The sequence below is a fragment of the Coptis chinensis genome, chromosome 3 (genome assembly GCF_015680905.1).
Source record: "Coptis chinensis isolate HL-2020 chromosome 3, ASM1568090v1, whole genome shotgun sequence".
Lineage (NCBI taxonomy): Eukaryota > Viridiplantae > Streptophyta > Magnoliopsida > Ranunculales > Ranunculaceae > Coptis > Coptis chinensis.
In genome coordinates this window covers 20,070,182-20,086,165 of record NC_141458.1, presented here as the reverse complement: position 1 = coordinate 20,086,165, position 15,984 = coordinate 20,070,182, and the positions used below count along the sequence as shown (strand labels likewise).

General features: G+C 36.4%; 2 protein-coding genes across 5 annotated transcripts; both read left to right on the top strand.

The window, feature by feature from the left end:
* Positions 1-5,964: 5,964 nt before the first annotated feature.
* Positions 5,965-9,175, top strand: LOC147508517 (uncharacterized). Its single transcript, XM_086599140.1, has 9 exons — positions 5,965-6,209; positions 6,310-6,399; positions 6,476-6,518; positions 6,624-6,727; positions 6,830-6,925; positions 7,548-7,661; positions 7,747-7,835; positions 8,543-8,612; positions 8,723-9,175. Exons 1-9 carry the CDS (start codon positions 6,057-6,059, stop codon positions 8,789-8,791), a joined length of 828 nt encoding a protein of 275 aa, XP_086455266.1. The 5' UTR covers positions 5,965-6,056; the 3' UTR covers positions 8,792-9,175.
* Positions 9,176-11,096: 1,921 nt separating this feature from the next.
* Positions 11,097-15,755, top strand: CLS (cardiolipin synthase). Of its 4 annotated transcripts, XM_086601001.1 has the most exons (10): positions 11,105-11,349; positions 11,476-12,059; positions 12,751-12,816; positions 13,047-13,113; positions 13,196-13,270; positions 13,408-13,459; positions 14,376-14,461; positions 14,549-14,623; positions 15,162-15,256; positions 15,335-15,755. In XM_086601001.1, the coding sequence occupies exons 2-10, from the start codon at positions 12,025-12,027 to the stop codon at positions 15,447-15,449; spliced, it is 666 nt and encodes a 221-aa protein (XP_086457127.1). In that variant the 5' UTR covers positions 11,105-11,349; positions 11,476-12,024; the 3' UTR covers positions 15,450-15,755. The 4 variants fall into 4 exon arrangements, with proteins under 4 accessions (XP_086457129.1, XP_086457127.1, XP_086457126.1 ...); XM_086601000.1 differs by having other exon boundaries at positions 11,105-12,059; XM_086601002.1 differs by lacking the exon at positions 11,476-12,059 and having other exon boundaries at positions 11,114-11,349.
* Positions 15,756-15,984: the final 229 nt, after the last annotated feature.

Sequence of the window (15,984 nt, the reverse complement as noted above, 5' to 3'; positions counted from 1 at the left end):
GTGAAGCCTTAAAGACTGCAGTATATATCCTTAACCGAGTACCTAGTAAAGCAGTAACTAAAACCCCATATGAATTATGGACTGGAAAGAAACCCAGTATAAGGCATTTACATATTTGGGGTTGTCCAGCTGAGGCTAGGCCATATAGGCCTAATGAAAGAAAACTAGACTCAAGAACAGTTAGTTGCTACTTTATTGGTTATTCGGAAAGGTCAAGGGGTTTCAAGTTTTATTGCCCCTCTTCCAATGAAGATGTTGAGGATAGTGGGAGCACACAACAAAGGAATATTGCTTTTGAAGAAGAGCATGTTGATATTCCTTTAATGAATATCCACAAAGATGAGTTGATCACACCTGTCATTAGGCAGGATGCGGTTGTAGATCAACCAAATATTCCTGAGTTGGCCCCTGCTATTATAGAAGAACCTCAACAAATTCAATTAGAAGTGCCAATAAGGAGATCAACTAGGGAGCGGAGAGCAGCTATTAATTCAGATGAATATATAGTTTATCTCCAAGAGCATGAGTTTGATATAGGAATGGAAAATGATCCTACTACCTTCATTCAAGACAAACAAAGTGCTCACTCCTTAGATTGGATGAATGCCATGATAGAGGAGTTAAGGTCTATGAAAGACAATGGCGTTTGGGATCTTGTCGAGTTGCCTAATGGAGTCAAACCCATTGCTAACAAATGGATTTTCAAAACCAAAAGAGACTCAAAAGGCAGCATTGACAGATATAAAGCACGTCTTGTTGCAAAAGGCTTTACTCAAAAGGCAGGCATTGACTATAAAGAGACTTTCTCTCCAGTTTCATCGAAAGACTCTTTTAGACTTATTATGGCACTTGTAGCTCATTATGATTTAGAGTTACACCAGATGGATGTTAAGACAGCTTTTCTAAATGGTGACATTCAGGAGACTATCTATATGAGGCAACCTCATGGTTTTGAGTCCACAGGCTCTAAACATTTGGTTTGTAAATTAAAGAAATCCATCTATGGCTTAAAGCAGGCATTTCGTCAGTGGTATTTAAAGTTTGATCACATCATTTCCTCTTTTGGTTTTAAGGAAAATGATGTGGATCAATGTGTTTATCACAAGATCAGTGGGAGTAAATTTATTTTTCTAGTGCTATATGTTGATGACATCCTACTAGCGAGCAGTGACATAGGCCTTTTGCATGAAACCAAGCGATTTCTTTCAAGGAATTTTGAGATGAAAGATCTTGGTGAAGCATCTTTTGTGCTAGGCATTGAAATTCATCGTGATAGATCACGTGACATTTTAGGCTTATCACAAAAGGCTTATGTTGAAAGGGTGCTAAGTAGGTTTGGCATGCAAAACTGTGCACTAGGTGATGTGCCCATTGCTAAGGGTGATAAATTGAGTTTGCTTCAATGTCCAAAGAACGATTTAGAGAAAGAACAAATGCAAGATATTCCTTATGCATCAATAGTAGGGAGTCTTATGTATGCTCAAGTTTGTACGCGTCCAGATATTGCGTACGTAGTTGGAATACTAGGTAGATACTTAAGTCATCCAGGAATGGATCATTGGAAAGCGGCTAAAAAGGTGATGCGGTATTTGCAAAGGACAAAAGATTTTATGCTCACATACCGAAAAACCGATCATTTTGAGTTGATTGGGTATTCGGATTCTGATTTTGCTGGTTGCTTGGATAGTAGAAAATCCACGTCTGGTTATGTTTTCATGTTAGCTGGAGGTGCTGTATCATGGAAAAGTGTCAAACAAACACTAATAGCCTCCTCCACTATGGAAGCAGAATTTATTGCTTGTTTTGAAGCATCAAATCAAGTAAAGTGGTATAGAAATTTCACTCGGGCTTCATGCAATGGGTTTCATTGAGAAACCATTAACGGTTTATTGTGATAATAAAGCCGCAGAACTTTATTCCAAGAACAACAAGAGTTCGTCAAAGTCTAGGCACATTGACATCAAGTTTCTTGTCGTGAAAGAGAGGGTTAAAGATCATCATATGACAATTGAGTATGTTAATACAAATCTCGGATAGTCGATCCGCTAACTAAGGGCTTACCACCTAAGGCATTTAAGGAGCATGTAGCTCGTATGGGGGTGGTTAGTCCTTCTGATGTTTCATTTTAGTGGGAGTTTGTATTAATATTTTGTTTACTATTGATGATTATTTTTTGAAATAAAGTTATCTACTTATTCATTTATGGTTGCGCATATAAAGTTTGATTAAGTAGAATAAAGACATCATTATAAATCATAAGGTTGGACCAATTGAAAATGAACATGTTCAGGGATCACATTACATGTTATTTTCATGCTACACATCCATACTTAATCTATGTCGTTGGAGATATTAGTATTGTGACCACAGATGGGTCTAGTCATGCTAAATGTGGCAAAAGGCATTTGTGATCCTATATTTTTATTTTCAATGGACCAGATTGTGTTTTTTGAGACGTCACTCATTATTTCGACAATAAAATTTAGAGCTCTTAAGGTCACCATTGTTTAATATCAGGTTATGACCTATGTGGTACAAGTGGGAGATTGTTAGAACTTTTCTCTTTAAGGTGTACCTACATAGATCATACACATTACACAATTGTTGATTGTCGAACTATGTCCGAGTGGCATTGAGAAGACTCACTAAATTGTGATCTTAAAGTAACATGACTGAGTCATTTACATGTCTCAAACCACACGTGTCAAGTCATGACACGTGTATAAAGTGAGTATGGGCTTAACGATATGTGCAGATACTTTTTGGGCTTAAGCGTATTTCTATTATCATGATGGGCTATAATAGAAATACACCCATAATATATAAGTTGAGGTCCCCACCCCAAACCCTATTCTGATTCTCATAAGTTTTCCATCCACTGTGAGAGAACACAAGAAGGGTTTTGGAGTGAAAGACAACAACGTTCCGCTGCTTATAGGACTTGCTTGATAACGCTATGGCTTCAGGTATGTCCTATTATTATTTGGTTTTCTTTATTGATTGACATGTATTCTGGGTATTGGAGAAATCCTCACGCATCGAACTCTCTATCTATTCGTATGAATGAAGCAGCCTGTATTTTAAGAACTGGCGTTTAAATACTCCTATGTTCAACTTTTGTGATGGCAGACTGCTGATTTGTTGGAGTTGAGGCCGGGGATTTCAAATGGACAAAGATTTTAGTGGAAAATTTCTGGATATAATAGCTGATAGCCTCTTCGCTCGCATGTACCATGTGGTTTCGTTGTCACATTTATATCTTTGATTAAAGATTTTGGTGCTGTTCCTGGTTTGAGAAATTCCTTGTGTGTAACGTGGCCAGAATTAACAATGTTATCCTTCCAGCTGGACATTAGCTTAATAGAATTAGGAGAGAGGTATATGATAGGCTTCGGCTCAAACTCTCAATATCCCAATTACAGTGGAGTGTTATGGCGACGCATATTAAAACTACAAGATCCCAATGTGCATAAAAATTGAATTAACATTGAGAACAGCAGCGTTGTTGTCAGTCTGGATATGGAAAGAGTTCAAGCACATTACACTTACACTAAGGACCTACAGTTGTTTATTTCTGAAAAAAATCAAATTTATATTAGATGATGATAATATTAGAGGATCATCATATTAATGCGTTCTCCTTCTGAAGCTGAAAAAGTAAGCTTCATTTAAATTGCAGGCACTCTCTTAAAGACATTAGAGGCACCACCATTCTCTGCCTATCCAAATCCATAAAAACTAGTCTTTCTTCTCTTTCATATCTTCTTCTTCTTCTCAAATTAACCCATGCATTACAACTGACTCCAACATTAGTTGGTATCTATTCTAGGACTCTAGGTTTAGATGTAGACTCTTGATGCAGTAGTATCGTAAGGGAACCTACACTATAACTAGCTATAACAATATCAGTGAGCTAGACTCTTGAATTATTTGTTCTGACGAATGAAGTGCTAGGGGATCTCTGTTTTTACATTCAAAATGTCAGTTTCCTGATAAACAACTTCCTGGTAAAAATGTTACAAATAGGCAGGATGTATCATTGTCCACTTCATGACTTCGTTAAGAACAAAATCATGACTTAGCCAAATTTGATATCACAATGTTAGTGTTCGCATCATTTTGCATGAGTATATATGCACACGATTAGTCCCTGCCTTTTTCATGGGGGGCCGAAAAAGAGTACTCAAATACATGCTCGTAATTTTAGGAATGACCAAGCACCAAGTTAGTCGCTTTTTACTTGTTGCATATTGGTAACACCGAACAAGAATGTCATTATAATTGAAATATCAGAGTAAACCAAATTTCTTCTTTGAAATGATTGAAGTGACACTACTGTTCCTAATAGAAGCAATGGATTTGTGAATTGCAAAAATATTTCTTCTCTAGGACTATAGTCAGTATTGTGAACAAATTAAAGCATGTGATTGAAACAACACCACTTGATAATTGAACACCACTTAACAATTGAAACACCACTTGATAATTGATTGAACAATTGTAATTGCATTGTAGTTCTACTTCGCTATCTTGTTCTTTTTTATGTAGGTTTTTTGTGTTAAAATAGTCAAGTTACATACAATACTTTAAAAATACATAATCAAGGACGCAAATACTGCTAGAAAATTATAAGTTTGGAATAACAATTTCTCCTCCTCGATTACCGATTACCAACATGGCAACATTACCCGCAACATATCTTGGCATTTTGTACCACTGTAAATAGGCAGTTACTGAAATAGAACCGGGTACAAAAGTAGAAAATCCCATTCTCTCTGCCTAATAAACTAGTCTTCCGTTGTATGTTGTGCTCTCTCTAAGTCACAATGTCTCCTCCGCCTTCTTCAACAAACCCATTAACAACTACTCTTCCTTTTTTAACTAAAGAACAACTTGAATTCCAGAAAGTTTTTAACGAAAGAATGGCTGATCGCTTAGAAACCCAGGAAGAAGAAGAAGAAGAACACTGGGAATATAGAACACTTAATCTACTCCAAGAATCCAAGCTCGACCAAAGTATGTATATATATATATCTCTCTCTCTTGGGTGTGTACTTTTTCTTGGTTGTTTATTATAATGTTGGTGTTGTTCTTTGTTGTTGCAGAGTTTGCTGCAGTGAAGTTATGGAAAAGTGGTGGAACTAAGCATACTAAAAGATGGATGAGAAGACCAATGGCTATACCTGAACTTATTCTTGAACTTCAAGATGAGAAGATGAGAGAATATGCACTACATTGTCTTAGCAAATATCTTCTCCAGGTTCTCTTTTTCTTTCTCTAGGGTGGGTTTTGTTTGTTTTAGTATTTACAATGTGGGTTTGTTTTTAATTTGAGTAGTCTTCTAGTTTATGTTCAATTTATTATGTGGGTATCAATGTACCATGCTATGTTGGCTAGAAATAAAGTGGGGGTTGTTTATGTACATGTGTTCCTATAGGTGTGCTTAGGTTTAATGGTGTTTAGGTGTGCATTGTTAGGTTGTCTCATTCTGCTTACTTCAACTGGAAAATATAATGCTGATGGGTTTTTTTTATTTAGTCATCTGGGTATCAGCCCTTTGAAATTGAATTAAAATATTTCGGTCTGTGTAGTAAGGGTTTTTCAAGAAGGTTATTTTTTTAAGGAAGAATGAAACGTTATCATTGCGGGTTTAGGGTCCCCTCTTTTTTGGGGATTTCAATGTTGTGGTGGTGGTGGTAAAATGATGGTTAGCCCTGCCCCTGCACTTGCTTGAGTTACTTCAGTAAACGCACAAGAGAGGAATGCTGCATATGTTGTTTTAGGGTTGGACTAGAACTTCAACCCTATTCCACTATTCATCTTATGTCAATTTAAAAGACTTGAAGTAATGAGATAACTGTTATTTAGAAGCTGACCTTTAGTTTGTGTCATTGTTATATTATTATACAAACTTAAACAGTGGATGTGTGATTTACTTAATTAGTACTAAAAAGTAATCAATGCACCAAAATATCCATTTGCAGGGAATTAGTTTCAAATGACAAGGGTTGGTGACTCAAGTTGGCTTACTTGGATTTATCTGTTGATTATGTATTATGGACTTTGGTGATGTCAAAACTATAATAATTCAGCATTTTTTTATTTGGCGGTTTTCTTGGTGGCAGAACTGGGAGGAAGAGCGAGATAATTACTATAGGACCGGGTTCTTGCTCTACAACTCTTGTTGCACCGTGACCATCTTGTTGAAGGTTTATATTTCATAGGACCTTTTTATCCCCTCTTATTTTAGTCATCTATTCAAATGTTAAGAGGAGGAGGATTTAACAGTGTTTTGGTTATGTAAAATAGGAGCTGTTGGTGTTTTACCAAAATATGGTAAAGGGGAACGTAGATGGTAGATCTTCCAGGCGTGTTGCCAATGTTCTCACACTTTTACAGGTAGATTACCTGTATTTCTTGTTCATCATGCTATTTTCTTCTGCTTCTTACTTCGTTGAGTGATTTGTAATTGCAGAGTATTGCTGCCAACAGTGAAACAAGGACAAAGTTTATCACAAGTAAGATTTGAGTTTGTGTCGATAGATGTTGTTGTTAGATTTAACTAATGGTTTCTGTGTCATAACCATCTTTGACATTTATTTCTTCTTCCTGAGCAAAAACAGCTCTTGTGCCAAATTTTGTGTTACCTCTGATCCAATACGAGTACCCGCAAGTATTTGAGAATGTTCGAGCAGTTGCACTTTCTGTAGTCGGTATATTGTGCCAGGTAGAAGCTAAATCCGAGATTTTAGCTATTACATAACACATTATTATAATGTCTTCAGAGTTTGAGACTGAAGTTCCTTTTGTTTTCTTTTTATTTTATAAGGCCAGAGAATCCTTGATCATTCAGTGGGCTATCAAAAGCAACATGGTGGAGATATGTTGGACTAGCATAGAGGCCGGCAGTGAACTCTCGCAAGTGGTTAGTGTAAAATCGAGAATATCTTTCTACATTTGGCACGTAGTTTTTATATTCTGTTGATGTTTTGCACATGTGGTATTAGCAGTTTATTGCCGCCTACCTAATCGTCTAGCTAGCCGTCAGTTTTCTGGCAAAAACTGAATCAAATCCTTATTTTTCTTTGTACCGTCCCTGTATTGATTTTAAAAAATGAAGAAGAAAATTGAATTACATTGAGATGGTTTACTTTTGAGGAAATCAACCTCCAAAGAACTAGAACACCAATAATAATATCACCCCTTTACTACTTGTTTGAATCTCCTACATATTGATTATATACAATAGTGTCCACACTGCCACCACACCCACTCACATAAACCACTAACCTTGAAATCAGGAAACATGCCTATTAGGAAACAATTACCTCGTAAAGGCTAGAGACCTTTACTGAGTAACTGAATGACTTTAGTGTAAGACTTTTGTTGCACCCAATAATTATATCTCTTCTGGATACCCATACAACAGATATTCTGTTACTCTGTTTAATGTGGTATATGTAGGTTCTTACTTTACAATGGAAGCGCTTACCAATACGCACTAAAACAACCACTGGGTTGGTGTGATGATCTGGATGTTGATACAGATTGCTATGCACATTTTGGAGGCCATTCTGCAAGATAATGAAGGGTTAAGCTACATCTGTAGTCCAATGTGCAGCCATCTACTCAGTAAATTGATGATAACCTGGCATCATCAGGTACTTTAAATGCAACTTAGCCTACAGTATTTGCATGCTATCAGGGTGAGTCATCTGAATGTGTTCACGTGCTGTGGTGTTCAAGGTCGAGGTTTTGGCTAGAGATCAAGATTTTTCCCCTCGACTCCTCTTTCACATTATTAGATGCTATGTTCTTCTCTGCAATCATGCGAGGTAAGTTTAACAAAAACCGAGGAATTTTGGAAATTTTCCCACCCGGGCTATAGGATATATTTTTCTGCTATCAGCATCGGCACCAAATTTGACACATGCTCAGGAAGTTTAGGATAACTTCTATTTTTATTTTATTTTATTTTTTTTTAAAAAAAAAAGCAAAGCCTCCATAGGGGAGTGGGGTTAGGCAGACTCCTACACGTTTGTTAAAATTCAAGTTTAGGATAACTTATCATGCAAGTCTTTGTAGACTTTGCTTGAGGACTGCATAGACTTGAGGAAGAACAATGGACTGGAGTTGCTTCTGATGCATTTTGTGTAAGTCTTATTGTTGCATGGGTGGATAGGTTCGAGCACAATCATGTGGGCATTTGATTTAGAGATTCTTTCATGCAACTCTTGTCACTTGATTTCACGTAGGAGAATGCAATATCTCCTGTACTTGTGACCAAGCAACAGGTTCAGTCTATTGTCAGGATCCAGGAACTCATTGGTTGAAGCTATAGTCATGATATTTGAGACCATCAATTATTCTGTCTAATGTGTTTCTTGTCTTACTTAGGTTTTACTTGTGGTGCACTAGACTTGACCTTTCAATATCTTTAGGATTATCATTTCAAATTTCATAATAAGAATCTTGCTTTAACTTTTACAGTGTCAGTACCCCTATATTGGCATCTTATTGTTAGTGTGTTCTTATGTATTAGGGGATTCAGTGTTGTGGCACATAATCTCCCGAAGCTCTTTGTCTATGGCCATTTTCACCAAACCACAAAGGTATATATTCTTTATTACAGTTTGTTTCCTTCAACTTGTTTAGAATTTTTGAATCATTGATCGAAATTAGAGGTTTATTTTCTTTTGTTTCACTATTTGGCAATTTGTAGGAGTATCCAGTTATACAGAGTTTGCTATGCCAACTATTGGTAACTGTTGGAATAGAATCTGCGGTTTAAGAAGTTGTACCACTCTTTTTATCTAAGTGGAGAGAAGTGTACAGTACAGCCGCCACTTGTTTCTTTCCATTGGATTAGCTAGTCGAGAATTATAAGGTGCATCCTGACTGCAACACTGATTTACACTGGAAAAGCCAGCTGAAGTACATACAGAACAGATAGGAAGAGTATACTGAAAAGTTTACAGTGGATAATTTTTCTTAGGGTAGATACAGAGCAATAGGTTTCAGTTCTTTGTAATACAAGATAGCACATTCTTTGTAATCATAATAGTCTTTTACATCATACATATGATGAGATCTCTATTTTCTTCAGTTTATATATCTATATCTATATCTTAATATTAAAGCTCCCACAAGGGGTATTTTTCAAGCTCTACTAAAATTCCACGTCATCTCCTAAATTTCTCTCATATTTGAAAATGGAAATCCTTTTTTTATAATGAGAATTCCTCTCCTATTATAACGGGAATTATTCTCCTATTAAAACAAATTATAGCACTTTTAATTAAAGCGGGAATCCTTCTCCTATTAAAACAGGATGTCTCTCCCAATTGAAAAAACGGGTTTTTAAAACTTCATTAAAAATAATTTGTTAGAAAATTAAAACGGGTTAGCGACTAAAACGGTAGTCTCAATTTTCTAAAAAAAATCTACATGTTTTCAAAAGAGGCGGTGCATATGCACGGGCCTACAAGCTAGTCTTAATATTAAAGCTCCTACAAGGGGTATTTTTCGAGCTCTATTAAAATTCCACATTGTCTCCTATTAAATCGGGAATTTCTCTCCTATTTAAAAAACGGGAATCTTTTTTTACAACGAGAATTTCTCTCCTATTAAAACAAATTCTAGCACTTCTAATTAAAGCGGGAATCATTCTCCTATTAAAATGGGAATTCATCTCCTATTGAAAAGGGAAAATCTAGCATATCTAATTAAAACGAGAATTATTTTCCTATTAAAACATGATCTCTTTCCCAATTAAAAAAAACGGATTTTTAAAACTTAATTAAAACAATTTGTTAGAAAATTAAAATGGATTATCGACTGAAACTGTAGTCTCAATTTTCTAAAAAAAATCTAAATATTTTCAAAAGAGCAGGTGCCTATGCACGAGCCCACAAGTTAGTATATATCTATATCTATATAACAAATTAGGGTGGTGTGAGGCCCCAGAAACCAATCCTAACCTTTGGATCTACTCAATAATACTTATGATGTAGCGGATCTTAGGGCTTATGGGGAGTGGACAATATAATAAGTGGCCACAGGAATACTGGATCATTATTTGAAGTCAACAAATGCGGGACTTTTTGGGTGGGCAGTTGGGCTTTTTTCTTCGGGATTCTGCTGGGCTTTTTAGTGTCGTACGACACGAGCCAAATCTAACTACTTTAAAGAAGATGGTTCAGTGAACAGTGGCATTTTCCTATAATACCCCTATACAGTTTCTATTATTACAATTATTATTAAAAAGTAGATATGTAAGAGCATCATCAACGCATTTCCACTTTGCGTTGTGACACCTCATCAGTTTTGGCAGTTCAAAATTTCTAAATTCAAGAGAAGAACCAACGCATTTTGAGCAAAATTTGCTTTTTAATTTTGGACGGGAATAGTTGTCCCGTGCCAAATTACAAAAGCCCAACAGTGTAAAAGCCCAACGGAACAAAATCGAGCCATTTGGAATTTTTTATTAAAAAAAACGAAAAAAAATCTGGACGACTAAAGTAGTCCCATCCCACTCTTGGACGGGTCAAATTGTCCCGTGCGAGACATTTCTATTTTGGTTCCAAATTTGAATTTTTTATTAAAAAAAAACAAAAAAATGCTGGACAGCTAAAGTAGTCCCGTGATCCCGTCCTACTCTTGGACGGGTCAAATTGTCCCGTGCACACCATTTCTATATTCTTCACCAATTTGGCTCCAGTTTTAACAATTCTTAAAATCAAAACGATCATTTGACAATGCGTTGATGATGCTCTAATAAGATATGTTATGGAAGGGTAAGACCGGCATTTGACTGGTAAATTTTAGACGCTTCTCTCTTGATTTAGCACATTGCCCCTATGTTATTAACAAATTACGAAACTGCCATCTAACTATTTTAATTTACAAAACAGCTCCTATACTTTACTCAAATTACAGAACAGTCCATCCCTATACTTTACCATATATTATATAGCAGTCCCTATAATTTGTCTAAATTACAAATAAGTCCCTATATTGTAAGTTACAAAACTTTTTTTTTTTCCACCAAATAAAGATGCAACGGCGTATTGGCGCCGTGCCGGAATGCTAGTCTAGTATAAATACAAGGAAATGATGTAAGAGTAAAGAGTATAACATCAATCTAAAATGTTGACCGACTGACCCGACTAGAAACTTTTTTGTTTGGGCTGGGCTTTAGGTTTTCTTTCCGGGTTGGGCGGGTTAACCAAGACTTGAGAATGAGTCTACCCCTTGGCCCGTACCAGAGAAACATCCCCACCGTTTTGGTTGTAGCTGGCATCTCTTTTCAGCAGGCCAAGCAAACGGTCAGCACTCAGCAGTAAAGCAGTAAGTTTCTTTTGAGTTTATTTTCCTGATTACAACACGTGTCAAGAGGTAAGAACACTCTCTTCAAACGCGTGTCACCTGTAAGACAAGTCACATAAATTTTGGGTTTCGTCTTGTTCTCTTCAGGTACTACTAATCTCTATCTCCTAGTCACTAGTGTCTGCCCATTAGGAAAAAGGATGATGCTTCTTTGCTATCACCTTTAAAAATAGCAATGTTGAGATCGTTCTTCAAACCCTTACTTCGCAACTCAAATACCAATAGATCACGAGCCTTTCTGAACCTATGTGCTCCTTCTAAATTCCCAGTTCCGATTCCATCTCCATCTCCATCACCAGTCATCTTCTTCTTCTTCTTTGTTATCTCCCTTTCGTCTCACTTCTTTCTCGCACTCTCATTTACTCTCTCCATTATCTAGTTTGATCCCTTTTCAAGTCCCTTGTTTCTCTCCTCCCCACCTTGGCAGTTATTACAATGCACAACGCCTCTGTATTTGCAAGGTGAAGGAAATGTTGTTTTGAGAAGGTTGACAGGGACAAAGGTTGACTTGGGGTTTGGATCACTCAGTTTAGTTAATGGGTTTGATGATCAGACTAAGGAGTCTTTACGAAATGGTGTTGGAGTCGGTAGTGGAGGGTGTGGGGAAATATTTTTAATTTGCCAAATTCGATTTCGATGAGTAGATTGATTTCTGGTCCTTTCATTGGATGGTATGCACGTTCTTCTATCTCCTTTGATTAAACTTTTTATTGGTATTGTTGATTCCTTACATTGAAACGTGCTTTGCTTATATATAGAGAGGTCTGTAGATTATGTTGGACTGTGGTCTGTATGTATGCATACACTGTAGTTGAGAATGATTTTAATTGATAGAGAATTTTGATTTGCTTCACAGTCCAGTCGCCATGCATCACAGATTTTAATACGGTAAGCTATCTTAATTAATTGCAAAGTTCCATAAGAAACCTCAGGCTACTCTTGTAAACATCCTTAGCTACAAAAGTCATTGATTGAAGACTATTGAATCATGGATCCTTATTACCTTCCCTGAAAATACCTCCTATTGCATCGTAACTACAGTTTCTATGAATCTAAAGGAGTGCAGAAAAAGCCAACCACAATGGTTCTGTTTTCGTGATTCGACATTGTAATGGTGAGAATATGCTGCTTGGCCACGCAACTCAAGAAAAAACCTAACCTTGCAAGGACGATGTAAAAATATTCAATTCAGAGGAAAGCAAGGTAGGAACCTTAGGTGTCGAGAGATAAAAGAATCTGTAAAATCTACTGTCATGGCTGTAAGATCTTGATCTCTTTGTCGATAATTCTTCCCATCAGATTAGACCTCTGGACTCTGGCATTTTTTTTTTTTTTTTTTTTTTTGACCTTTCATGAATTCAGTGGTAGGATTTCCTTCAACGTTCGAGATGGAGAACAGGGAAGGAATCTGATGGTGGAATATTATACGTAGGATTTTCCTATGCCCTTCTTGACTTCAATTCCATCATTTGTAACTGAGAACGCTATGCGACTATACTCCTTTAAACCCAATACACATGGGGGATATTGGTGGGCTACTACCTACCAATCACCCCGTACTTGCATGAACAACTGAAACTTTAGAGGGGAAGACAACGCAATAGCATAACTTTTTTCCACATCTGCTGATTAAACTGACAGTAAAAAATTTCATGCAGGATGATTATGAATGAGTGGTATCTATCAGCATTTATAGGGTTAGCTGTCTCTGGAGCAACTGATTGGGTATGGACTAACCATTTAGTAACTATGACTCTTTTGGGGTAACGGACGCTGTACTGACTGCTCTCACTGTTTGTATGTCTAGCTAGATGGTTACGTGGCTAGGAGGATGGGAATAAATTCAGTCATTGGATCATATCTTGATCCCCTAGCTGATAAAGTAAATAGTTGAACTCTTCTTCTGTTCCGGCTAATTGCATTGAGTAATTAATTTCATTTGGAATATGTATTGTTTTATTATTGTTTATTCGCATGGCCGTAATTACAACTATTTTGCTATTTGTCCTCATGATACAGGTTCTTATCGTGTCTGTTGCTATAGCAATGGTGAAAAAGGGTCTTCTTCAACGTAAGCTCTTGAAATCTTCAGTCCTTTGGATTTAATATTGCACTATATATACTAATCAGAAAAAAGAAAAGACAACATGAGTATATGGGTAAATAATTATAATGTTGTTATTTGAAGGTGTCCAGTGGCCTACTGGTTAAGACTTAAAGGTTGGCCCTAAGGTCTTGTGTTTGATTGCCACCTTCACCGGGGATTTAAGTGGTTTAGGGAATAAATGTTCTAACTAATAATAAAAAAATGTAATTTTTATTGTTATTAATGCAGTTGTTGCTATTATCGTTAATGTGGCATATTGATTTCTTTTTACAGTTTAATCGACTATAGTTCCATTAATATATAACCATTGGTGCAAGGCTATTTCCAACTGGTGTTAATTTATTAGCATGAACAGTAACATATCATCAAGGTTTTATAAACTTAAGCCTCAATCCACACACACAGAGAGAGAGAGAGAGAGAGAGAGAGAGAGAGAGAGGCTCAAAACATAAGTTAATAGGGAGTTTGTACTTTTTAAAGAAGTTATGAGGGGTTAAGTAAAAAAATAATAAAAAATGGAAAATAAGTAAAACAAAAATAAAAATAGTCAAGGCTTAGGCCTCAAGATGCTAAGGCTTAAGCCTCTGTGCGTTTCTTTAAATCTTGGTTATCATTTTTCCCATGGACGTTGAGAGAGGATATAAGTATCGGCGTTCGATATTTGTGACAGTTGGAGAACTTTTTAAGTTTTTGTGCATGTTAGAACCTCACCCTTCCTCAGATTTTAAGTTCATTCTTGGCTGAAAGTTGAGGCCCCTAGCACTCACAGACACAGACACTTTATTCCCTTATCTAGATTAGCTTTATTTTTTCTGATTTCGACTTTTTTTTATTTGCATCGGATTGTAAGCCACATTGATGTAGTTTTCTTATCATGCAGCATGGCTTGTCGGACTTGTTGTTCTCCGTGATGTAGGTCTCATTAGTGGCGCAGTCTATCAAAGGGCTAATAGCTTGGATTGGGAGGTGAGGATGTGAGGTTACTATTAAAATTTGATTTTTTAATTCTTAATTTGGCTTTCATCAATCTCTGCTTGTATATCTTGATACTAGTGGAAGAGTTGGTCCGAGTTTACCAACCTCGATGGGACCCGTGCAAGGAAAGTAGAACCCCTATTCCTTAGCAAGGTATGTCCTTGTTCTCTTTTAGTCCGTTTAGTATATGTTATTTTCCCTTGTGCCCATGGATGCAAACTGATGACTAGAGGATAAGATGGTCCAGTGTCAGAATGAAGACACAAAACTTATGAGTATTATCCAAAACTTGAGCTAAAATTTGATGCAAAACTAGATAGATCACCGAAAAATGACATTTTGTTCTGTGGTTAGAATGATATGAAAAGGAACAGAGAACACATCCAAAAAAAAAAAGTTGATAGTACTAATAAGGAAAATAAGATGATCTTAGTAGAGTTCCAGTAGTAATGGCTAGCTGGTTCTGCTTTTATCTAGTATGAAATTGAACAGATCGCAAGGTGCAATACTTGAATGTGCTTTTCCTGATTCAACCACAACAGAAAATTTATGAACTCTTTTTCAGTTTTCCCTGTGGATAAGTAGCGAACCTTGGGTTACTTATGAGTTGATTGTAGAATATAGTAAGATGTGTTGACTATATGTAGAAAAAGAAAATGGTGAAAATTGATGGATTCTACTTCTAGTGCAGGTTAATACAGTTTTCCAGTTGGTCCTAGTTGCTGCTGCTCTTCTTCAACCAGAATTTGGCACTGATGAAACTCAAGTGTACATCACCTATTTGAGGTAATCATGCCACTATGCCACTATCTGCATCCTTAGCTCACTCATATGAAAACCTTTTGAGACGTTATATTCTTGCAGTTGGTTGGTAGCTTCGACAACAGTGGCGTCAACTGTAGCATATGGAGCACAACAAATGCGGAGTGGGTCAACGTTGGTTGCAAAGCAAAAGTTTCCTAGCAGCAAATCTTCCTAACTTCAGTTCAACCTTCTGTTTGACGGTTACTTCACGGTTCACATCAAAAGTAAACTATCAGATCAAGGGGGAAATTCGGGTTTTTGTCTCTGGTTATTGAACTGCCAGCACATCTGCAGAAAGTAATAACTATTTATTTCCTTTGAAGCGGCGGAAATACCAAGTGACAGATGCCCAGAAGTGATCAAAGAAGAAAGCTTATTTAAGCTAGAGTGTAAAACAGAAACAGACTAGATAAAGGGAAAGTGTATCATGTAAACTTTTCATTATCAATTCGGCCTATGTCCATTCAAGTTTCTTCTCAAATGTTTTCTTTCATCTAACTTCTTTAAAGAAAACGTCCAACTCTACAGTAATTTTTCATCACGTCATTAATTTTATTTGTTTTTTTTTGTCTTTACTTTATTGCTGTAATTACATATTTTGTCCGGTCAATTGGATTTTTTAATTCCAATTTTGCCCCTAATAATTTTTGATTATTTCAAATATTTTAAAAACAAAAGAGTGTAATAATGGATGGTATGGAAGGGTTAAA

Bases quoted from the DNA above. Each gene is read 5' to 3' on its own strand.
- LOC147508517 (XM_086599140.1), top strand. From the start codon at position 6,057: ATGGACTTTGGTGATGTCAAAACTATAATAATTCAGCATTTTTTTATT. The intron at 6,210-6,309 runs GTTTATATTTCA...TATGTAAAATAG, and splicing joins CCGTGACCATCTTGTTGAAG to GAGCTGTTGGTGTTTTACCA. The intron at 6,926-7,547 runs GTTAGTGTAAAA...ATGTTGATACAG, and splicing joins GCAGTGAACTCTCGCAAGTG to ATTGCTATGCACATTTTGGA.
- CLS (XM_086601001.1), top strand. From the start codon at position 12,025: ATGAGTAGATTGATTTCTGGTCCTTTCATTGGATG. The intron at 12,060-12,750 runs GTATGCACGTTC...TCATGAATTCAG, and splicing joins TCTGGTCCTTTCATTGGATG to TGGTAGGATTTCCTTCAACG. The intron at 13,271-13,407 runs GTAAATAGTTGA...CTCATGATACAG, and splicing joins TTGATCCCCTAGCTGATAAA to GTTCTTATCGTGTCTGTTGC.